At 40.2% G+C, this 24,754-nt stretch overlaps 1 protein-coding gene across 1 annotated transcript; it reads left to right on the top strand.

The window, feature by feature from the left end:
* The first annotated feature begins 3,003 nt into the window (after nt 1-3,003).
* On the top strand, nt 3,004-23,044 carry slc19a3b (solute carrier family 19 member 3b). The gene is made up of 5 exons (XM_060834429.1): nt 3,004-3,153; nt 4,791-5,601; nt 11,122-11,314; nt 12,849-12,990; nt 22,871-23,044. Exons 1-5 carry the CDS (start codon nt 3,004-3,006, stop codon nt 23,042-23,044), a joined length of 1,470 nt encoding a protein of 489 aa, XP_060690412.1.
* Nucleotides 23,045-24,754: the final 1,710 nt, after the last annotated feature.

Below are 24,754 nucleotides of genomic sequence, written 5' to 3'. Positions count from 1 at the left end.
CCACACTGTTAACCATCTTAGCTGACTAGCTCTACACAGAATCTAATTCGAACACAGAAATAGGTCATTCATTCCAACACATTGGTGGCTTCATTATGCCTCCTGTTACTTTCTTCATCTAACATAGCCTTCCAATTTTTTTTCTCTCATGTATTATCTAACTCCCACTTAAATGCATCTATGCTATTTACCTCGACTTCTCTCAATGGTGGATCGTTCTACATTCTAACTATTCTCGGGTAAAGATGTTTCTCCTGTATTGGATTTGTTGACCATCTCATATTTATGGATCCTAGTTCTCATTTCGTATGCAAGTAGAGACACCTTTTCTATGGCAACCCTATCATACTGTTTCATGATCTTGAAAACCACTATCCTGTTGCCTCATTGGAATAACCAAAAATCAGCTAAGTATCAATTTATGTCACTATTTTACATCATCACCTGTCTGATCAACAGTCATTGCAACAGCAGCTACAGGAATCAAGCTGCAAGATTACCCTTAGCACCAAACAAATTTTAGATCATGTTTAAGGGAATAGAGTTCTTTTCCTAACAGCCAACATAACATATCTTGCCATTGTTCAATTTGGGGCATAGATGCTGGAAAGCCTTAAAAGAGTGGAAAACTTTTTCCTGACAATGGCAAAAGCAAAGAAAAAAAACTAACCAAAGAAAATCCAACTGCTTCTGAGAAAAAGTAATGACCATATGTCTTTCAAACAACAACATACTTGCACTCAATTAAAGATGACTATACCCAGGTATTTGATACAGTTGTCAGTGAAGCCCTGATGTCTCACTGTTCCATTATTCCTCCTGCTCAACATTCTCATCCTCTTCCTCGGAACTCTGCTTTTGCTCTTCCAATGCAGCCATTATATCCTTTTGATGTCTGGGGTTTCAATTTAGCAGAGCACCATCAAGACCTCTCTATGTGGACTGTACTGCAAGACCCCTATGACCAATCTAGGCATCATCAAGCCGATCATCTGTTCCTTAATTATCTCACTCCAAAAAGTGTGCTGCATAGTATCAATGCTTGTTATGCATTTCCTCTAAAGCATTATGTTGAGTTTCCCCCTTCACAATTATTGTCCCCTCAACATCTCAACCTTCCGCCTCCAATTCCCACAAATGACTTATGCAATTTCCCTACCTCAGTAGGTGCGCTTGATAACCCCACCTCCATCCCCCCTCCCCCAACCTTGTGATCATCATTAAGATGACTTTCAGGACTGACTCTGACTTGTCAGGACAGTCCCAGGTGATGAGTGATCAGACCCTTGACAGCTTTCTGTCCAGGTCCTCAACTGGTTATTGCAAACCCTGGAGTTTTTGCACTGAGCCTGCAAGACTCACCATAGTATACTCTCCAGACCGCAGTGGTACAGACATTCTGACAAAAAGTTGACTGTCTGCGTTCAAGCCTCTAAACTGAGATTGGACACTGCCCTTGACATGGAATCCATGACTGACAACATTAGCCTTTTACTTGACCAAGGGCTATTCCTCATAGACTATAAGATGTGATCATTTGATCAAAGCATTGCTAGAGTGTTTGCCACGTAAGTGGTGCTGGTGTGCCATAGATGTAGCATAGTGCCACACAGCAATGTGTCACCCCCTTGACTAATCACTGCTGACAATCATGAAAAGGCACTTGGCTTTGTGTTTGTGCTAATCAGCAAGACAAGACAGAAGCACTGTGAACCTTTAAGTTCCGGAAGAGATGGTATCATGCAAAAAGGCAAGGCAGAGATGCTTTGAGTATCCAAGTGTAATGTGAGTGAACATTAAGAGAACAAGCATGAAACCTAAAGTGGGTTCTTGTTCCTGCATGTAAAATATCTTTGCCACGCATTATAATGAAAAGTGCCCGTTAAGCTCCAAATTATAGGATTGAAATAGAAAACTTATTTTAACAGAGTCAGAGACATGCTATGATGATATGGTGAGGCTGTTTGGTGTCTGACGCTAATGTCCACGGACAAAGGATGCAGACAGTCATTGCGCAATTTTGGACTGTACATGGTCTGCTGTCTAAGATGGAGGGTTGGAGGAGCAAGTGATGAGCTGGAGATCATTAGATACCTAACATAATTTTCAAGATGGGAACTGATGACACCTAGTTTCTACTTGTCATGTGGGAAAATAGAAAGTGCACACCAATGCGGTGAAATTAGGTACTAATGAGATGTAAGCAACCTCTTGATCCTGACTAGCAAGATTCCATTTTGATGTTCAAACCACTGTTGAAGAATCAGACTTTTTTCTGAACATTAAGAATCTCATTTTTCTGAACTCACTATTTTCTCCCAAGTGACTTGCCATATCATTCATGGGATGGGAAAATTCAAACCTCAATCTTCTCTCTTCTACAAAATGGAGTTTCAGCCTCTTCAAAAAATTCTGATCACCAATCTATTTTCATAAGTGAAGTTTGGAGGGAATTAGGACATTTCATTGTTTGGAATTCATCTTACTTTTCTGCATTTATTCATAAACCTATTTCTTCAATAAATGGTGATATTGCTTTCACTCTTGATCAGCTTATAGTTTTGGTTTCTTTTCACATTTTGATCATATTCTACATTTCAGTTTTATCATCAATCTCAGATTCAAAGAGTTCTTAATGACTCAGTTATTAAGAGGTGAATTAAAGCAAAGGGTGGTATAAATTTATGGTGTTTTGTAATCTTCCAAATAACTTCAAAGTCATAAATTCATATAAAGTGATAGGCAAAGAGACCAAAGTTTCAGTCCAACCAAGATGAAATACATTTTGTAATTAAATCATTGGGTAAGGCAGCCAATCATTCAATTCAGCGAGGCATTGCAATCCAGACAATTTAATCAATTCCATTTCCATTCTGTCAGCTCACTTCAAAAGAGGCAGCTTAGCTACTTCAATAGTCTGCAAATGAACTGCAGCAGTCTGATGAAAAGGAGTTGACAATCAGTGACATTTCGTAGAATTGTGATTTTCCAAACCTTACAGCGATGGATTGTTGGAAAACAGTGAGAGAAAAGAAATGGGTATATCCTACACTGGTCTTATGCACATATGGATTTTTTGCAACAATGAAGCCTGCAGAGCCCTTTCTGACACCATATTTAGTTGGACCATACAAAAATTTCACCATTGATCAGGTACGCATTCAGAAAATTCTAGTACAAAAACAAAATATGATTGAATTTATACATTTCACTATCTTATGTTTCATACAAATATGATTCAGAATTACTTTAGCTGATGTGGGCACATGCATTTGGATGAATTCAAATATGGAATGTTTTTCTTTTGTCTCTAAAAGTTTCAATTGGCTTAGAATGACCATTTCTCTGATGATAGCAAGAAATAATTTGCATTTCTATTGCACCTTTCACAACCTTAGATTGTCCCAAAACACTACACTATATTTCTAAAAGTTAGAACTGTAATGTAGGAAACACAGTAATCAGTTTGCAGGCAATGAGTAATGAAATGAATGGTCACGTAATCTGCTTTAGGAGGTGATTGAGGGATATAACTAGTGTTTGAGAGAGTGTAATGGGTTTAACAACTTATGAAGTGCAGCACACTTCAGCATAATGTGTCAACCTGGATTAAATGCTCATGTTTCTAGAGTTGGGCTAAAACCCACAACTTTCAGAGGTGAGAATGCTACCACTGTGTACTTTCAGACATTCTGCACACTCAGCTGTTGTTGTGACTTCTACTTAGCAAAATCACTTTTATTTCAAACTCCTGTTTTATAACTTATGCATTCATGAAAAGTCTATTTAACAAATGGGCATCCTATAAACAAAATGTGCTTAAAAATAGTGAAACCTTATGTCATCTCTGTTCATTATTTTGGATATTATTTTTCATGTCAATCAAGTCATAAGGATTTGGAGATGCCGGTGTTGGACTGGGGTGTACAAAGTTAAAAATCACACAACACCAGGTTATAGTCAAACAGGTTTAATTGGAAGCACACTAGCTTTCGGAACGTCACTCCTGATGAAGGAGCGACACTCCGAAAGCTTGTGTGCTTCCAATTAAACCTGTTGGACTATAATCTGGTGTTGTGTGATTTTTAAAGTCATAAGGAGGTCACATGCCACAAACAAAAGGTCACAGAGACTAGTATCCAATCTGTGGAGGACTTTAGTTTCCATTTAAAATTTTATCTCTGATGATTGTAATTTGCCTTTTGGCCAACATGTGATCAGAACAGGAATCACGGTAAGCAGGCATAGCATTTAGCTATATCCCACTTGTACTTACCATAATTCATGTATAACAAAGAAATGCCATAGAAAGAAAGCCACCAGATCTGCTGAAAAAAAACTTTACAGTTAATAAATTCCTGTTAAAATGTAATCATTATATGAAGTGCAGAAACCAACTAACACATGGCAAGAAGACAAAAATATGATAATGGCAAATAACTACTTTTGCAATTTTGATTGAGAAACTCTTATTCATCAGATCATCAAGAATAATCTCCTGCTTAACTTCTCCAGCTCAGTTCTCAGTTTAACATTTCATTTGAAGGCTGCATCTCTGACAATGCAAAATTCTTTCTGTCCCACATTATGTGCCAAACCACATTGCTGAGAACAAGCAACTGATTTACTTGTCAATTCATGGAATACATATTCTATCCCGCACTTCCTCAGTAATATCAATTGAATCATTTCCAAATATATTCAATAACCTATTTAAAAATACAATTTATTGATTGTGGCTGTTCTGGTCAAAATCCAAGTAAACTTAAAGTACTTTCTGTTTTGGTCAGGTTACGAACCGATTGTTCCCCATTTGGACGTATTCATTCTTGGCACTACTGATCCCAGTCTTCTTGTTCACTGACTACCTAAGATACAAGCCTGTCATCATTATACAAGGTGTTGCTTTGATGATTAACTATATATTGCTACTCTTTGCAGACGGAATGATGGCTATGCACTATCTTCAATTCAACAATGGCCTTGTATCAGCTACAGAAGTGGCTTACTACTCATATATTTATAGTGTTGTTAATGCTGAGCATTACCAGAAAGTGACCAGTTACTGCCGAAGTATTACTTTGACTGCTTATACAGTGGGATCAACAATGGCACAACTTTTGGTTTCTCTGGATATTGTCTCCTATTTCGATCTAAATGCCATTTCATTGGGATCAGTGACTGTAGCCCTGGTAACATCATTTTTACTACCCATGCCCAGGCAAAGCATATTCTTCCAAAACTCGGATAAATCCTCAAATGACTCAACAAAATCAAACATATCTAATGGCCGTATAAACTTCAAGAAAAATATGCAAGGATCCTCTGAGAAAAGTTTCTTCTCTGAACAAAAATGGTTAACCCACTGGCTGAATATAAAGGAGAAAAACACTTTTCTGAAAATGATACTTCAGCTTTGGTCTGACTTTAAGAATTGTTACTCATCAAGAAATCTGCTTTATTGGTCTTTCTGGTGGGCCATTGCTACTTGTGGCTATTATCAGATTTTCAATTATGTTCAAGTGCTCTGGGATCATATTGCACCATCCAAGAACGTCTCTGTGTATAATGGTGGTGTAGAGGCACTGACAACTCTCACAGGTACAGCTTTGATTTTAGGTTACATTACTGTAAATGACACATGTAAAACATTGCTGCACAAAACTCAATGGTACGGATTTTCTGGCCAAACTGTTGTTATGCTAGTTTAGTTACGTGTTGCACATGGAGACACTACAGAATCCCCAGTCCAAAAGAATTGCCTGGAAAATTGAATTTTCAATTGAAATCAGTGTTTGCAGAGGACTCCAATGAAATTAAGTGAAATAATAAGCACTACAACACTGTTTGCCACACATTAAATATATTGTCTAACTCCTGAGTAATTATTAAACTGACTCAATAATTACTTCACACAACTCCATCTACACATCCCCCAGAACTTTATTCAAAATACCCTCTGGCATACCTGTACCCTACCTGCTTGGCACTCTACTTACTTGGCATTGTACCCCTGAATCATTTGGCAACTTACTTACCTAGGACTGTATCCTTCATCTGCCAACCCACCCCAAGCACCCTACTCTATCCCCAGCTGGTACATTATCTAGCTAGGACCCTACTTACCTTACACCTCGGCATTCCTGAAGAAGGGTTCATGCCCAAATAGTCGATTCTCCTGCTCCTTGGATGCTGCCTGTCCTGCTGTGCTTTTCCAGCAGCACATTTTCATCTTACACCTTGGCACCCTACACCACAACAGCCTACTCATCTGCCACTTTGTCTCCTGCTCAGCTGTCTCTTTATCCCTTGTGTACTATGTCCTCCCCAGTTGGCAACCTACTGAGCAGAAATCTTTCTTACATGATATCCGGCACATCACCCACCTGACAAACCAGGCACCCTAGCCAAATTCATCTGACATCCTTATCTATAGTATTCTCCTTCTCAGTTGGCACCCTAGCTACCTGGCACAATATACCCCTTTCCATCTTGCATCCTACCCTGATATCACATCAGTCAGATATAAGAGGAAAGTGTACTGAAAATTTCTGGATCCTTCAGACCAGAGAGATCTAATACACCAACGGATCTTGGTGTCAAAGTCCATAGCTCTCTGAAAGTGGCAACACAAGTAGATCAGGTGGTAAAGAAGACTTTTGCCTTCATCTGCATTCATTGAGTATTAAAGTTGGCAAGTCATGTTGCAATTGTCTAGGGCTTTGATCAAACCACATTTGGAATACTGTGTGCAGTTCTGGCCACTGCACTCCAGAAAGGATGTGGAGGCTTTGGAAAGGATGTAGAAGAGGTTTACCAGGACGTTGCCTGGATTGGACTGCATTAGCTATAAGGAGAGTTTGGACAAACTAGTATTGGTTTTGTAGCGTGTCAGAGACTGAAGAGCAATCTGATTGAAGTATATAAAATTACAAGATCTTAGATAGGGTGGATAATGTCAAAGACTAGGGAACGTAGGTTTAAGATGAGAAGAGGAAATTTTAAAGGGGATGTGCAAGGAAAAGCTTTTACACAGACGTAGTGGGCATGCCTGGAACGAGCTGCCAGGGGAGATGCTATAAGCAGATACAATAGCAAAGTTTAAGAGGCATTTAGACAGACATATGAACAGGGAATGATTAGGGTGATAAGGAACATGATCAGGCACATGGGATTAGTTTAGAATTGTATCATGGTCTCCACAGACATTGTGAACTGAAGGGCCAGTTCCTGTACTGTACTGCTGCATGTTCTATGTTCACACAGGAAACATTCTACCCAATAAATCCAATAAGAGTTCCATCACACTAAAATGATCAGATGACATGAATACATCCAAGTAAACAACTTACCAATACTGGAAAATAAGCATTCCTACATGTACATAATTGCTAAGTAACCTATCTACCAATAATATAGCATCACAAATCAAAGGTAGTCCTTTAACATCATAAAAAAAATCACATTGTAAAATTCTGATCTCTGGTCTATTTAATAAAAAAAAATACATTTGACATTTACAATGACATTTTTTATTATCTCAAAGTCATTTAGGATTGCTTATAAATGCATCCTATCTGCATTTGTAAAACATTACTGTAATGTATATATATTAGTACCACCTAAGAGGCACACCTTCAGCAAGATTCCATGTAACAGGAGAAATGAATGAGAACTTTACTGATTATCAGGAGTTATTAGATAGTAAGAAGTTAATTCTGTCTCTTGCTGAGCTGACTTAATAATTTAAATTTATTAGATTAGATTCCCTATGGTGTGGAAACAGGCCCTTCGACCCAACCAGTCCACACTGACCCTCCGAAGAGTAAACCACCCAGACCCATTTCCCCTCTGACTAATGCACATAACTCTGTGGGCAATTTAGCATAGCCAGTTCACCTGACCAGCACAACTGTGGACAGTTGGAGGAAACCACACAGACAAAGGGAGAATGTGCAAACTCCACACAGAAAGTCGCCTAAGGCTGGAATTGAACCTGGGTCTCCAGTGCTGGGAGGCAGCAGTGCTAACCACTGAACTGCTGTGCCCCAAAAGGAAGCTGCAAATTTGTAAATATCAAAGGCAGAATCTTATCAGGGTCTGAGTCAATGGACTATTGTGACATGAGTGGTAGAATTAGATAAGAGGTCCAGCAAAGTACATATTGGTATCTATAGCATCTCAGACCATCTTTTATACTTTTCACAAGCGAAGTGGTGAGTCTCTTGCTAGACAGTGGTGATTTGCTAATTTAGGAGATTATTGGTTGTTAAATAACATTTTGACAGCCCAACTTGACTCATTAATATTCAGCTTCCTAACTTACTAACCACACTAAACAAGGAAGACATTAAGAGGACTCAATGTGGAAACCAGGGTGGGAACCTAGTATATTCAACTTTTTGCTTGCTTTGAACAATCTCCATATTGCATTTGTCCAAACTGCAGCTCAAATCACAATCCACAGGTACTAGCCTTAATTACCTATTGTCCGTCTGGTAGCTTCAACCCCTTGCAAACATCTTGGCACCTCTTTGATACACTGGCAGTGCACTCTGAAAACAGAGACTTGTATTGTTGGGTCCACTGGCAGCTAGCATTGGAGGACTGCAATTAGCTGCAGGAGGACAGGAACCAGCTGAAGGATTGAGCCAAGTTACATCTCAAGGTTGTTTACTTGCTTTCTCAGTACTTGCTCACTTAGTGCCTACCTGCTTGCTCACAATATATCCATGCCATGTCTTGCCTTTCTGTGCCACTTAGCACAGTTATGCAACCAGGCTGGCTGGTCAGCAATCTTCAGTCAAGGGAGTGTGCATCTTTGTGTAATGACAGTGCGCCTCATCAATATATCCCCTTAATCATAAACTGTAGATCTGTATTGCAGAATTGTGCTGCCATCTTCTCCAACTCCAACATCTTCCAGAAATGCTTTTGATGAGCAGGGTAGCTATGGAATGCCAGTGCTTATCAAGGTATGGAGTTACCTTCTGCAGATGGTGCAGCCTCACGTGGTACCAGTCTTTCAGCACATATCTGCTAAGTGGTATGGCGTTCTGGGAATGGCACATGGTAAAATGGGACCAGGGTCGGATGTGATGGATGCAACAACAAGGGTGGTAGGTGGTTATTGAGGTTTTTGTAAAGATACTGCAATTGAACCCCACTATGCCTTGAAGTGAAAAAAACCCTCCGAAAAGTCCAATTCAAAGTGGACTTATACAAAAAAAAGCAAGATTCAGCCTTTCATTTAATGTTCTGTGCACTGCATGTTGATAACAAAGCCATCAGTTCTACTCTCATCAGTGGTGCACCAGTCTTCAACACTGTTTGATTTGCTGTACTCTGTGGAGAAAGGGAAAGAAATTCCTGATCTCACAAAATTATAAGATATGAATTTTCCCTATAGCATACCACATGGTGTGAGGCCCTGGAATGACACCTGTCAGCTATTGGTTTATTCCATGTTTTATGTCAACACTTTTGCAGGCATTGTTAGATACTTCTTAGTATCTCTGAGCCATGGGTAACGGCGTACACATGCTTAGAATGATCTGCCTTTTACTGAGGTACTGATCCTCTTGGTCTCTGGTATTCCTACTTCGTCCTTATCCTAGAATACGTATTTCTCATGTTCTTCATTACTTTCATACTCTTTCTTTACATTATGCATTATAGGTTACTGGATTCAGCTCTCTAGTGTAATGTCTAAGACCTCTCCCTTTTACAAGCTTCTTCGCTCTCCAATCTGATCTCTGCTTTTGATCTATTTTGCTGATGCAAGAATAACATTATCAGTTACATCATCATTATTTATATATTTCAATTATACTGAAGCTGGTATCGGGTTGATTTGAAATATCAGTGCTGAGATGAGGAACCCTTGTGGTGTACCGATAATATCCCTACCTCTGAGCCAGGAGGCCTGAGTTCAAAACCCACCTGCTCTAGAGGTGAAGTGGTGTGTCATAACAGTGCTGAACAGGTTGATTAGAAAATATCCGCACATCAACCACTGGATGACTCTCAAGATGCTACCTCTTGATCGAGAGGCCTAGTTTTAAGTCCCATCTATTCCTGATGTGTAGCACAACACAGCTGATTGGATTGATTAGAAATATCATTGAGGAGGTGATGGCATAGTCGTTATAACACTGAACCTAATGATCAAGAATACCAGGCTACTGTTCTGATGACAAGGATTTGAATTGGAGCATGATAGATGCTGAGATTTGAATTGGAATTTAAAAAAAGCTAGCCTAATGGTAACCATTGTCATAAAAGCCCATTTGGTTCACTACTGCCCATTAAGGAAGAAGGTCTGACATCCTACTTGATCTGTCCTAAATGTGACGCAAAACCCACAGCAATGTGGTTGGCTCTGAATTGCACTTTGAAATGGCCTGGTAGCCCACTCAATTAAAGGGCTATTCTGGATGCGCAATAAGGACTGGCCTAGCCTCCCATACCCCAGTAACAAATAATTAAAATAAAAGATGACCACTATAAGAAAAATACAGCCCTAAGGATGGTCACAAACTTAGTTTACTCCAATTTAGAAACTTGAACGTTTAGATTTTGGAAAAAGAGCATAAAATGCATGTTTGTTTTTAGTTGCTTTCACACTAGTTTATCAAGGTTGGCTACAATATGCTGGGTTTTGATTCTCCGTAGTACATATGTTGCACAATTTTGATTTGACCAGTTTACCATTTCATGGGTTTGAACTGTTTAATGTTGGTAAATAAATGGAATTGAAATTAAGGAAACAATGCTGTTTTCATACGTAAGAATTAACTTCAATTTTATTCCAAATCCAAATTCAGTTCTTTTCAATTTACAACTTTACCTTTCAGCACCTTAGATATGAAATAATGATAGAGTTGTGAAGAATAATATAATAAGCTTCCTACATAGCCCTGGTCAGAAATTCAAAGCAATTCTCAAATCAAAAGCTTAATAATTATTTGTGAACAATATTACTTGATGAATACTGAATGCAATTGCTCATCTGCCCACTAGTTGTAACAATATGTTAACCCATAGATGTTATCCTAATTCCTCAGTAACTGCACTGCAATGGTGGCTGAAGATTTGATTTGTTACTTTCACCATTTCTAGGTGCCATTACCTCCTTTGGTGTGGGTTATATTACGTTGGACTGGGCTGTCTGGGGAGAACTGTTTCTGGGAATCTTCTCAGGAGTTAGCAGTGCTGCTCTATTCGTCATGGACACTACAAATAACATCTGGGTTTGCTATGTTGGTTATATGATATTCAAAGCCTCATACATGCTACTTATTACCATAACCACGTGAGTACAGCTAAGGTTTCTGACTGTATGTCCAACTCCCACACTATTTTACTGTTATTTCTCATTCCTTCCCTCAATGTCAGGCATTGCTCCCAGCTTAGACAAAAGACAGACCACCAGCTACCAGACCTTCCCAAACATTATTCACAACATAACAGTTGTTAGGGAGGGAGCCCTTGGATATGTTTAGTTGTAATATGTTAGGATCAGTTGTAGAAATTTTAAAGATAAAACTGTTCCTTTTAAAAAAAATGATAATCCATCGTTATGTTAAAATGAGCAGAGGATGAAATTCAGTAATAATTGCTTAGTCCTTTGTGGGAGATTACTTCCTTATTGATCATATGTTCACAATCTGTCGTAAGAATCTCACACTCTGAGGCTCAATTGCACAAGATAATCAGACACCATCCAAACTTTGATAATTTTCTTCACCTTTTTTTAGCATGTTGTCACATACTTTAACTCGCCCCCCCCCCTAAAAATGTTCTCCTAAAATTGTTTTAAAAGGCACGAAGAGCTAACTTGTATTGTGCAGCTTCTTTTAACTTGATATCTGCAACTGATACTAATATTGATTGATTTCTAAGATACCACCTCACAATTAATTCTGGATTGTAGACAGAACTGGCATAAAGTCATTACTATAGTGATGATTGACCTTTTTGTAACTGATTCTACTTGTGGCAATCTTAATAACATCACAATTAGGGGTTTGTTTTGTAATTATTCACAGGATGTGGATATCATTGGCTGGACCAGCATTTATTGCCCATTCTAAAGTTCCCTTGAGTTTCCCATTGCAGTCCATTTGCTGTAGGGGGACACACAATCAGCATTCCTGCTAATTTTGATTTCATTTGTGTGGTCCTCCAAAACCAGGAGTCAATGCTGAAAGACATCGGGATGGCAATCACCATGTGCCGCAACACCTTAGAAGGAACATTACCCACCATCCCGTAAGAGAGGGACAGTGTTCCAGGATTTTGACAGATCAACACTAAAGGAATATTAATATATTTCTAAGTCAAAAATCACAAAACAATGGGTTATAGTCCAACAGGTTTATGTGAAAACGGAAGCTTTCAGAGCCTCTGCTCCTTCCTCAGTCCACCTGTCCAACAACAGCACCTCCACATCAAGTATATTTCTAAGTCAGGATTGTGGTTGACTTGAAGGAGAATTGCAGATGGTGGCATTCCTGCATATCTGTTGTCCTTGTCCTTCGAGACAGGAGTATCTGTGGGTTTGAAAGGTGCAGTCAAAGGAACATTGGGTGAATATCTGCATTGCATCTTGAAGACGGTACCCACTACTGCTAATCTGCATTGAGGGTGCAGTGAATAACTTTTTGTAAATGTGGTGCCAATCAAACAGGCTGCTTTACCTTGTGTGGTGTCACTATCCTTGTGCTTGTTACTCAAATTTAGTTACGAGCAAAGACCAAATTTTGATCAAATTGCCATTTTTTCACAGAAATTGTTGACAAATTTCAACTCAACACGAGAGACAATTCTGTTTTATTGATTCCCAGATTCCATATTGCATCAAACCTTTGTATGGAACGTTATGCCCTGCTGTTTGGAGTAAACAACTGCATGGCACTAATACTTCAGACCATCTTGACTATTGTTGTAGTTGATTCAAGCGGTCTGGGACTGGACATTGTTACCCAGGTAATCTACTTATTGATCTGTCTTTACGTTTGCCTCAATAAAGTTCTGACAATCTGATTAAATTCTTTATCAACGACATGTGCTGAATTGTTCTAACACGATAACATTAGTCATTAAATTACTGAAACCCACAGCACAGATGGTGTCCAATCAGCCCATCATGTACTTGCTCTTTGGAAGAGCTACAGTACTGAAGTACACAACATTTTATCCAAAATTCTAATATTTCTTCATCTTCTCATAAACTGTGAGTCCTGTTTGATAGGTTATTAATAGAATCAGATATCACCACATTTTCAGGTGAAATTGTTCAGATCCCAAAAGCTGTATGATTTAAAGATATCTTATCAACTGGCACTAATAACTAATAATTTTCTAATAACTTTGAATCTAGTTATTGACCCTCATCCAATCTGAGTAACAAAACATTTCATTTCCGTGTAAACCTCCATAGTGCCACCTTCTCTGTTTTCAGAACAGCCCTGACTTTTCCAGCCTGAAGCTATTCTTTCTCCATGCCTTCCTAACATCCCTGTGACTTACACCACAATGACAGCAACAGTTCAAGAAGACAGTTTAGCAACACCTTCTCAAGGACAGTTAGAGATCACCGATAATTGCTCACCTTACCAGTGATGCCAATAGCCCATGAACAAATAATTAAAAATAGGTTCACTTGCAGGCACAGTAAATAATTAGGAGAGCAAGCTGAATGTCAGCACTTATTGCAAGGGCTAGTGACACTTCATCTTGTGAAAGAATACTGAAATATTCCCTCATAAAATACTGGCTACCTTTTGTTATGTTCTTTCTCAAGCCTTGACATGTCCCCTACAGTGTGGTGTCCAAAGTTGCCCACAGTACACTAGCTGACGCAAGACCAGTCAGTTATAAAGTTCTAGCAAGATCGCTTTATTCTTTCCCCGGTTTATAAACTTAAATCAACCATTTTTAAGGCCACTTCCTTAATTTATCCTGTAAAATTTTAAAAATTGTATATGTGGACAGTAAGGTCAGCTCCACTCATCTACTTTTCAAAGTCATGCTGTTTATAGTTTGTTGAATTTCCATTTTAATCCTCCAGATTCACAGGTCTTTTTACTTTCCCACCTTGAACATCATCTGAAATGCTCCCTCCTATTTCAGCATACTGTCAGTGTCATCCTAAGCCTGTAACTGCCTTCATCACTTTTCAGTCCTGTCATTGTACAGAATGTGAGTATTGCTGAAAAAAGACACATTATTTTGAAAATTTTCAATATTGCAATATTCTTGCTAATTCTCCTGATGAATGCAAGATAAAAACATCAACAAGAGGTGACATTTTTCCAGCAATACTCAATTGGTTCTTTGTAAAGTTTGTGGCATCAGCAAACTTTAAAAGGCTGTTCCCTGTATCTGAGTTGCTTGTACATCAGAGTGAAGAGTCATATCATTGATTTTGTTACTCAAGATTAACACTCCTGTTTATAATACATATTCGAATGAAGAAGGTGCAGTGATCTGCTGCAGAAAGAATGCATCATTACTGCTACCAGCTCACTCGACATTGACTTGCTTGTTTTGCTGCGTATGGGCTGACAACAGTCAGATTTTCTGAAATATAAATCCCATCAGTTTGTGACACATTTCTGAATTGACATATGGTACTTGTAAAGGGACCTGTGGACATTCATTCCACTGTTCTTCTGTTTGTCTGTGCACTTCACTCTTCTGTCAATTGTTACGTTCCACTTTGGCCTGTTCTTCTGTACAAAAGAGATTGCTCCAAATTCTCGAAATTTGCCATTTTTATTTCCACCTGATGAGTCTATTGATACCTTCCTGCAGTCCATAGCCATCTTCTTCACAATGACACACTTGACCAATATTTAGAAGAGAATAGAAATTTATTATCGTGTGCATTGTTACATGAAAAATGCAGTGAAAAGTTTGATAAGTGGCCATACCATGGCACCTGTATTAATGACAGAATTAAAGCATAATAAAAGTATAAGAAGTAAAACATAATAAAAACAAAATTCACTACAGTTCAGTTAACAGCTCCTGGGCTCAGGAAACATCAATTAAGGAACAATGGAATACACTGAAGATGCTGCCAGGATGAGATCACCATTCTGAGACAGGAACGCCATTCCTGGACAAGAAGGCCAATCCACAATGAAATTGCCATTCCTGGACAAAAATGCCATTCTGGGACAAGAAGGTCATTCCTGGATGAGATCACCATTCCAGGACAAAATCAGCATTCCGGGATGAGATCACCATTCCAGGACAAAATCAGCATTCCGGGATGAGATCACCATTCCAGGATGAAATTGCCATTCCAGAACAAGAACGCCGTTCCTGGATGAGATCGCTATTCCAGGATAAAATCGCTATTCTGGAACAAGATTACCATTCTGGGATGAGAACACCATTCCAGGATAAGATTGCCATTCCTGGACAAGAACGCAATTCCAGGACAAGAACGTCTTCCTGGATGAGATCACGTTCCAAGAAGAAATCACTATTCTGGATGAAAATTCCATTTCTGGACAAGATCACCATTCCGGGACAAGATTACCATTCTTGGATGAGATTGCCATTCCAGGTTAATATTGTTTTTCCGGGATAAGATCAGCATTCTGGGACAAAATCGCCATTCCGGGATGAGATTGCCATTCTGGGATGAGGAAGTCATGCTGGGAAAGGCTGGGACAAGATGGCCACGATCGCTGGAATACTGGGCCAGAAGTCTCCGCCATGTCTGATCGAGGCTGCTACTCCAGGCCACTGGAAGCTATCTCATCACTGAACCGGGCGGATCCTCCTGTTCCCAATCAGATGCTCCGCTAGACGCAGCCACTGATCCACTGTCCTTCCCTTTTGTCAATGCTTCTGCTCCTTCAGGCGCTTGGGCAGGGCTGCAGACCAGGAGCTTTGGCCCAACCTGGCCTTCCAGTCCATGGGAGCCAGCCAGGGACCTACTCCTCCCTCAATGGGAAACCCTGGGCTGGGCTGGGACTGTGTCCAGCTTGTATTGTGTTGTTGCCACTGCCCCTGCTACTGGACACCTACTCCTTCCCTCACTGCTCTCTAGGCTTTAAAGTTAAAAAAGCAAAGAATAAAGAAAAAGGAAGAAAAAGAGAATAAGTCGAAAAAAGAAACAAAAAAGAGGAAAGCCAATGAGCCCCAGGTTCAGCTCCTTTACTCTGCCACCATGGAATCATAAGACCATAAAACATAGGGTCTGCTGCACCATTCAATCATAGCTGATCAGTTTCTCAACCCCATTCTTCCTGTAACCCTTGATCCCCTTGATACTTAAGAACCTATCTATCTCAGTTTTAAATATACACAACGACCTAGTCACCACAGCCTTCTTTGGCAATGAATTCCATAGATTCACCATTCTCTGGTTGAAGAAGTTTCTCCTTACTTCCATTCTAAAAGATCTTCCATTTACTCTAAGGCTGTGCCCTCAGGTTCTAGTCTCTTCAACCAATGGGAACATCTTCCCAATATCCAGTCTGTCCGGGCCATTCAGTGTTCTGTATGTTTCCATTAGAAGCCCCCTCTCATCCTTCTAAACTCCATCTGGTATAAACCCAGATTCCGCAAACATTCCTCATATGTTAAGCTTTTCATTCCTGGGACCGTTGTAATGAACCTCCTCTGAACACGCTCTAAGACCAGTGCAAACTTCCTGAGATATAGGGCCCAAAACTGTGCACAATACCCTAAATGTGGTCTGACTAGGGCCTTATAGACCTTCAGAGGTATATCCCTGCTTTTATATTCAAGTCCTCTCAAAATAAACACCATCATTGTATTTGTTTTCCTAACTACTGACTCAACCCCAAGTTTACCTTGAGAGAATCCTGGACTAGAATTTCCAAGTCTCTTTGTACTTCAGACCTCTATTCTTCCTATCAAGTGCATGACCTCACACTTTTCCACATTGTACTCCAGCTGTCACTTCTTTGCCCACTCTCCTAATCTATCAAAATCCTTTTGCAGCCTCCCTGCCTCCTCGACGCTACATGTCGCCCACTTATTTTTGTATTGTCTACAAACTTAGTCAGAATAATCTCAGTTCCTTCACCAAGATTGTTAATGCATAAAGTGAAGAGTTGTGGTCCCAAAACTGAGCCTTGCGGAACACCACTTGTCACAGGCTGCCATCCTAAGAAAGATACTTTTATCCCCACTCTTTGCTTTCTGCCAGATGGTCAAACTTCCATCCAGGCTTGCACCTTGCCTCTGACACCATGGGCCCTCATCTTACTCAGTAGCCTCCTGTGCAGCACCTTGTCAAAGGCCGTCTTGAAGTCCAGGTAGATAACATCCATTCCTCTGGTTTCCAGCATCTGCAGTCATTGTTTTTACCTAGGTAACATCTCATTGGCTCTCCTTGGCCTAACCTGCTCATTACTTCCTCAAAGAATTCTAGCAGATTTGTCAGGCATGACCTCCCCTTAATGAAGCCATGCTGTATTTGCCCTATTTTACCATGCACTTCCAAGTATTCAGGAATCTCATCCTTAACAACACATTCCAAGATCTGACTCATGACCAAGATGAGGCTAATTGGTCTGTAACCGTCCATTTTTGCATTAATCCCTTTTTAAACAGGGGTGTCACATTAGCAATTTTCCAGTGCTCTGGGACCTTCTCTGATTCTAGTGATGCTTGAAAGATCATCACTATCTCTTCAGCTATCTCCTTCAGAAGTTAAGTCCTACATTGAAGTCAAAATCATTGAAATTTGTACCAGAAAAGTATAGATTCTAATACCGGGTGAACCCCATTTAAAAAGAACCTTCCTATCACAAAAACATCCTGTTGAGCATTACCAATTTGCTGTCTACCTTTCCACATGACAATTTCATACTGCCTCCAGGAATTTATTTTATGATAATTTGTCCAGGGCCAAGGTTAGGCTGGCTGGCCTGTAATTATTAAATCCAAATCTTTCTTCCTTTATAAACAATTGTCCTCCAACACCAAAGATGCAGTTGAAAAGGATTGCAAAGTGGTACTTTCTCCATTACCTCACTGAGCAACATCTGGGGTTGACAATTTATCTACTTCATGAAGGTGCTATACTCCTTCATATTTCATGCCTTCCTCGAAGCTTATACCATCAAATATCTGAATATTTGCCAGATGGAGAGCACATCAGCATGAAAATTCAGGCTGAAGGTATTTGTTAAGATCCAGGCAACTTCTTCCACCTTCAATATACATTCTGAGTTTCAAATAAGCCCAACTCTTTCCTGAGTTGTTTTGTTGTTTTCATGTTTTTCAAAATTAGTTTTTAGCTTGATTTTAATTGCCAATATTATTTCATACCCTCACCTGGTTTTCCTAATCCTCATTTTAATTTCAGTCCTGTACTTATTTCCCTCTAAGCTTAGTGCTGTATTGCATTCTCTGATTGAAAGTTTGCTCTTGGCTCATTAGTGCAAAGTCCTGAAAATTCCGACTCCACAAATATTTCCCGTGTAATTGTACCATGGATGCTCTAGTTTTGGTTCCAGCCAGATGAGTTGTAATGAGAGTCTGGTTAGCTGGACTTTGAGGAAGTCCAGAAGCAGCTGTTGGGGCTGTCAAATACAGAGGTGATCAGGAACTCTGTGACAGGTTTAAAAGAACAAGATGACAAAAAAAAAAATGAGTGTACATTGGCCATCATCCCTTATACCCTGATACATCCCCTACGATAGAACTTTAATAACACATTTCTCAATGTCCTATCATATGTTAAGTACTCTCTTGCCTTCACCAAAGCGATCAATTTCTACTTTCCTGGTTTAAACTCAATTTGCCACTTTCATTTCTACCTGACTAATCATAATTAGGAGATGGGAACCTGAATTGAAGCTCCAGTGTACAGAAGGTTGAGAGTAGTGAGTTCATAAATCAGAGTGTACTGGCAGGTAGGAAGGTAGTTTGAAGTATGTCTACTTCAATACCGGGAACGTCCACAGTAATGTGGGTGAACTTGCAGCATGACTTGGTACCTGGGACTTTGTTGCTGTGGCCGTTCTGGAGACATGGATAGAGCAGGGACAAAGAATGGTTGTTTCAGGTTCCAGGATTTAGATGTTTCAGTAAGAACAGGGAAGGTGGTAAAAGAGGGGGAGATGTGGCATTGTTAGTCATGGTGTCAGAGTCCAGCACTTTGGTGACAGTGACCACAATTCAGTTAGGTTTACTTTAGCGATGGAAAGGGATAGTTATATACTGCAGGGCAAGAGTTATAGCTGGAGGAAAGGCAATTATGATGCAATTAGGCAAGAGTTAGGATACCTAGGATGGGGAAGGAAACTGCAGGGGATGGGCACAATTGAAATGTGGAGCTTGTTCAAGGAACAGCTACTTCCCTGTCAGGCAGGGAAAAAGTGGTCAAGCGAGGGAACTGTGGTGTACTAAAGAAGCTGAATCCCTTGTTAAGAGGAAGGAGGTGTATGTAATAATGAGACATGAAGGGTCAGTTAGAGTGTTTAAGAGTGACAAGTTAGCCAGAAAAGACCTAAAAAGAGAGCTAAGAAAAGCCAGGAGGGGGCATGAGAAGACTATGGCAGGTCAAGGAAAACCCTAAAGCTTTCTACTGGTATGTCAGGAATAAAAGAATGACTACATAAGATTACAGCCAGTCAAGGACATTAGTGGGAAGCTGTGTGTGGAGTCCAAGGAGATAGGAGAGGATATAAATGAATATTTTTCATCAGTATTCACATTGGAAAAAGACAATGTGGTTGAGGAGAATATTGAGGTACAGGCTGTTAGACTAAACGGAATTGAGGTTCATAAGAAGAAGGTGTTAGCAGTTCTGGAAATTGTGAAAATAGATAAGTCCCCTGGGCTGGATGGGATTTAATCTAGGATTCTCTGGGAAGCTAGGGAGGAGATTGCAGAACCTTTGGCTTTGATCTTTATGTTATCATTGTGTACAAGAATATTTCCAGAAGACTGGAGGATAGCAAATGTTGTCCCCTTGTTCAAGAAGGGAAGTAGAGACAACCCTGGCAATTATAGACCAGTGAGCCTAACCTTGGTTGTGGGTAAAGTGTTGGAAAGGATTATAAGAGATAGGATTTATAATCATCAAGAAAGGAAAAAGTTGATTAGGGATAGTCAATACAGTTTGTAAAGAGTAGGTCATGCCTCACAAACTTTATTGAGTTCTTTGAGAAAGTGACCAAACAGGTGGATGATGGCAAATGATGTGGTGTAAATGGATTTCAGAAAAGCATTTGATAAGGTTCCCCATGGTACAGAAAATAAGGAGGAATGGAATTGAGGGTGATTTAGCGGTTTGGGTCAGAAGAAGACAGAGGGTGGTGCTTGATGGGAAATGTTCATCCTGGATTTCATTACTGGTGGTGTACCGTAAGGATCTGTTTTGGGGCCATTGCTGTTTGTCATTTTTATAAATGACCTAGATGAAGGTGTAGAATCTGTAAATTTGCAGATGACACTAAAGTCAGTGGAGTTTTCAATAGTGCTGAAGGATGTCGCAGGTTGCAGAGAGATAGAGATAAGCTGCAGAGCTGGGCTGAGAGGTAGCAAAAGGAGTTCAATGAAGAAAATTGTGAGGTGATTCACTTTGGAAGAGGTTACAGGAATACAGAGTACTGGGTTAATGGTAAGATTCTTGGTAGTGTGGATGAACAGAGAGATCTCAGTGTCCATTTACATAGATCCCTGAAAGTTGCCACCCAGGTTGATAGGGTTGTTAAGAAGGCATGCAGTGTGTTAGCTTTTATTGATACAGGGATTGAGTTTCAGAGCCATGAGATCATGTTGCAGCTGTACAAAATCCTGGTGGGGCTACATTTGGGGAATTGTGTACAGTTCTGGTCACCACATTAGAGGAAGGATGTGAAAGCATTGGAATGGGTGCAAAGGAGATCTACCAGAGTGTTGCCTGGTATGGAGGAAGGTCTTTTGGTGAAAGGCTGAGGGACTTGAGGTTGTTTTTGTTTCAGAGAAGAAATTTGAGAGGTGATTTAATAGAGGCATGTAAAATGCTCAGAGGATGAGATAGTGTGGACAGTGAGAGACTTTTTCCTCAGATGGAGATGGCTAGCACGAGGGGATATAGCTTTAAATTGAGGGTGATAGTTATAGGACAGATGTCAGAAGTAGGTTCTTTACTCAGAGAGTAGTAAGAGCGTGGAACACCCTGCCTGCAACAATCGTAGACTCACCAACTTTAAGGGCATTTAAATGGACATTGGATAAACATATAGATGAGAATGGAATAGTGTCATTTTGATGAGCTTCAGGTTGGTTTCACAGGTTGGCGCAACATCAAGGGCCAAAGGGCCTGTACTGCGCTGTAATATTCTATGTTCTATGTCCTAACCAACTGATACCTTCCTAAAATCTATAATAAGTATTTGCAGGAGTCCACTGGAACATCTGCTAAGTCAGGCTGATCCAGATATAGTGTGACCTTAAACCATGTTATCCAAGCTAACCTTATTGAGGATGCAACAGCTGCCTGCTTATGTAAGGCCATCAGAGTGAAGGAGAGGGCATGGATTTAGTATGTCATGCCTTTTTGGCCAGCCAGGGACACCCACATCCCACATCCCACAAGTGAATTGAGGAAAGGTCTTCAGGCAAGGATGGCATTAACATATCATCAGTACTCCTGGTCTGAGCAGATATTCCTAGATGAAGTGATAAGAGTGAAACTGCAGTCTCCATTGCCGAATCAGACTGATTTGAGGCAATTCACGCACCCCTGAGTTGCTGAAATTTCACCAGTATTTATTGAATGGTGGCCCAGTGGTTAGCACTGTTGCCTCACAGCACCAGAGACCCAGGCTCGATTCCAGCGATGAGTGACTGTGCGGAGTTTGTATGTTCTCAGCGTGTCTGTGTGCGTTTCCGTCAGGTGCTCCAGTTTCCTCCCGCTGTCCAAACATGCAGAAAAAGTGGGTGGCACAGTGGCTCAGTGGTTAGCATTGCTGCCTCACAGCACCAGGGACCTATTATTCTGTGAAGCTGCTGTAGATAGTCTATTTGAGAATTATGCTGGCTTCAATATATTTCAGCAGCTTAGGGGACAATACTGTGGCCATCTCAGGAATTGAGCTGCCAGGAGGGAGACAACAAAAAATTCAGTGCGACTGAGCAGCATTGTACTCACTCCCTGCCCCCTCCACCATTAATATTTCAGCAAGGCAGGAGGACCACCAACGATTGGGCCAATTCAGTTGAACATAGCAGCCTTTCCACAGACTGAGGGAGTCTCACCTGTACAGGCACCTTTCTTCCAGGTAGTTCTCTGTATTTTTATCTCAAATCCAACCTCTTTACCCCCAATTTCTGCAGAATGCCATTACCAGGCTTACCTGCAGATCCAATAGCATATCTACTCCACGTTTTGACACCATATAAGGAATTTATTAATCCACTTCCACTAAATAATTCCAGGCAACTAGATTCTAGAATGAAATCTTTATTTACAAGGTGATTCAATTGTGAGAGGAGAAAATGATTAAAATAGGGAGACAGATCGATCGATTGCAATGTTAATGATCACAGTATGAACGCCAGAATTTGAAAAGCTGAAGAGGTTTTAGTAAAAAGTAAATAGTGAAAGTTTTATTGTTACAACTGCTTTCACTGAAAAGATTTCATGATTAATGGTTGATCTTTTTTATTGGTTCAGAGTTCTAATTGAACTCAAACAAATGTATCCAAACTCTCTTGATATTAACGCTGTTAACAGAACCGAAGTTAAAAGTATAACTCTAAGTATCATTAATTCTATAATAACTGATTGAAATTAATTGTCGCAATATTTTCTCTTTCTCTCAATGGTCTCAAAAATGTTTCATTGGAAAAACCAATCTCTGCCTCATTTATTCTCCAGTTTCTGATTTATGGGAGTCTCTACGCCTTGATTGCTGGCATCTTCCTGCTGAAAGGGGTGTACACCTTCATTCAACACAGATTGAGAAGCCAGAGGAGGAATCTGAAAGAAGACTTCCCATCTATTACTTTGGATCTTCCAACTCAACAGATGTGTATGAGCACTAAACTATAAATGGAATATGGAAGCTGGGTGGGAAGAAATGCATCACACAGCCACCTGATTTTTCCGATGTAGAATTGTATTTGAGTTGCACTCTGCTGTTCCTGAGATGTGCCAAAGTCCATGTTGACTCAAGTGAAATGTAATTGCACAGCATATCTGGTTGTTATTAGGGTAATATATATGAACGAGAGCCCTGTGTGCAATTAATTCAGCTTTACACAGGAAACTAATATGAAAAGCCAATTGGTTGAACACTCCCACTTCAACTTCCTGCCCTGCATTATATAGAACATTTTAAATAGATATCATGTAATTCCCACCTGCCTCGCTACTTCTAGTGAGAAGAGACAGCTAGCCCGTACAAAAATCAGTCATTCTAAAACTACCTGCCAGTGTCAGATGAAGGCTACTGACAGCAACCTTTGTCTGGGAAACAGATTATTTTAAGCATCTAATGGAAGGATTTAGATGGGGGATTCATTACAGTAACTATCTTCAATTACGAGAATCACAGGCACACTTATGTCTGAGTTAATGTTAAGCTATCCCGTTACAACATAGAGCATGCTTTAGGTGGTCTGAGTTGAGGTGAAGTATTCAATCTTTATATCATCAGGTCATATGTCATGATAAAGTGATGATGTCATGAACATATCTCTTATTGACCTACTAGCTTCCTGACAGGACAGATTCACAGCTCAGGCCATATCCACCATTGAAAGCCAGGGTGCTAAAATCAATCAAATAAAAGCAAATTACTGTGGATGGTGGAAGTCTGGAACAAACACAGAGAGTGCTGGAGAAACTCAGCAGGTCTGTCGACAGATGTTACCAGACCTGCTGAGTTTTTTCTGTGTCATAGTGTCATAGAGGTGTACAGCTCAGAAACAGGGGTATTCCTCAAAACCCTTCCTATTCATATACCCATCCAGATGTCTTTTAAATGCGGCAATTGTACTAGCTTCCATCACTTTTATACACTTAATGGTAAGGTCCTCGGGAGTCTTGTTGGACAAAGAGACCTTGGAGTGCGGGTTCATAGCTCCTTGAAAGTGGAGTCGCAGGTAGATAGGATAATGAAGAAGGCATTTGGTATGCTTTCCTTTATTGGTCAGAGTATTGAGTACATGAGTTGGGAGGTCATGTTGCGGCTGTACAGGTCATTGGTCAGGCAACTGTTGGAATATTGCGTGCAATTCTGGTCTCCTTCCTATCGGAAAGATGTTGTGAAACTTGAAAGGGTTCAGAAAAGACTTACAAGGATATTGCCAGGGTTGGAGAATTTGAGCTATAAGGAGAGGCTGAACAGGCTGGGACTGTTTTCCCTGGAGCATCAGAGGCTGAAGGGTGACCTTATATAGGTTTACAAAATTATAAGGGGCGTGGATAGGATAAAAAGACAAAGTCTTTTCCCTGGGCTGGGTGAGGGCATAGGTTTAGGGTGAGAGGAGAAAGATAAAAAAGAGACCTAAGGGTTTTAAATGTCCCTAATGACTCTTCTTCCACCACCACTGCTGGCAATGTATACCATGCATTCACAACTCTCTGCATGAAGAACCTATCTCTGTTGTCTCCTCTATACCTTCCTCCTAATATCTTAAAACTATGACTCCTCGGGCCAGTCAATCTTGCCCTGGGGAAAAGTCTCTGGCTATTGCCACTATCCATGCCTCTCACTACCTTGTATACCCCAATCAGGTCACCTCTCTTCCTCTTTCT

Source organism: Hemiscyllium ocellatum, chromosome 13, assembly GCF_020745735.1.
Source record: "Hemiscyllium ocellatum isolate sHemOce1 chromosome 13, sHemOce1.pat.X.cur, whole genome shotgun sequence".
NCBI classification, from domain to species: domain Eukaryota; kingdom Metazoa; phylum Chordata; class Chondrichthyes; order Orectolobiformes; family Hemiscylliidae; genus Hemiscyllium; species Hemiscyllium ocellatum.
The sequence above is the reverse complement of the archived record's forward strand: the minus strand, read 5'-3'. Positions and strand labels throughout refer to the sequence as shown.

Coding starts and splice junctions, on each gene's coding strand:
- slc19a3b (XM_060834429.1), top strand. CDS start 3,004: ATGGATTGTTGGAAAACAGTGAGAGAAAAGAAATGGGTATATCCTACA. Junction 3,154..4,790: donor AAAATTTCACCATTGATCAG/GTACGCATTCAG, acceptor TGTTTTGGTCAG/GTTACGAACCGATTGTTCCC. Junction 12,991..22,870: donor GACTGGACATTGTTACCCAG/GTAATCTACTTA, acceptor TTTATTCTCCAG/TTTCTGATTTATGGGAGTCT.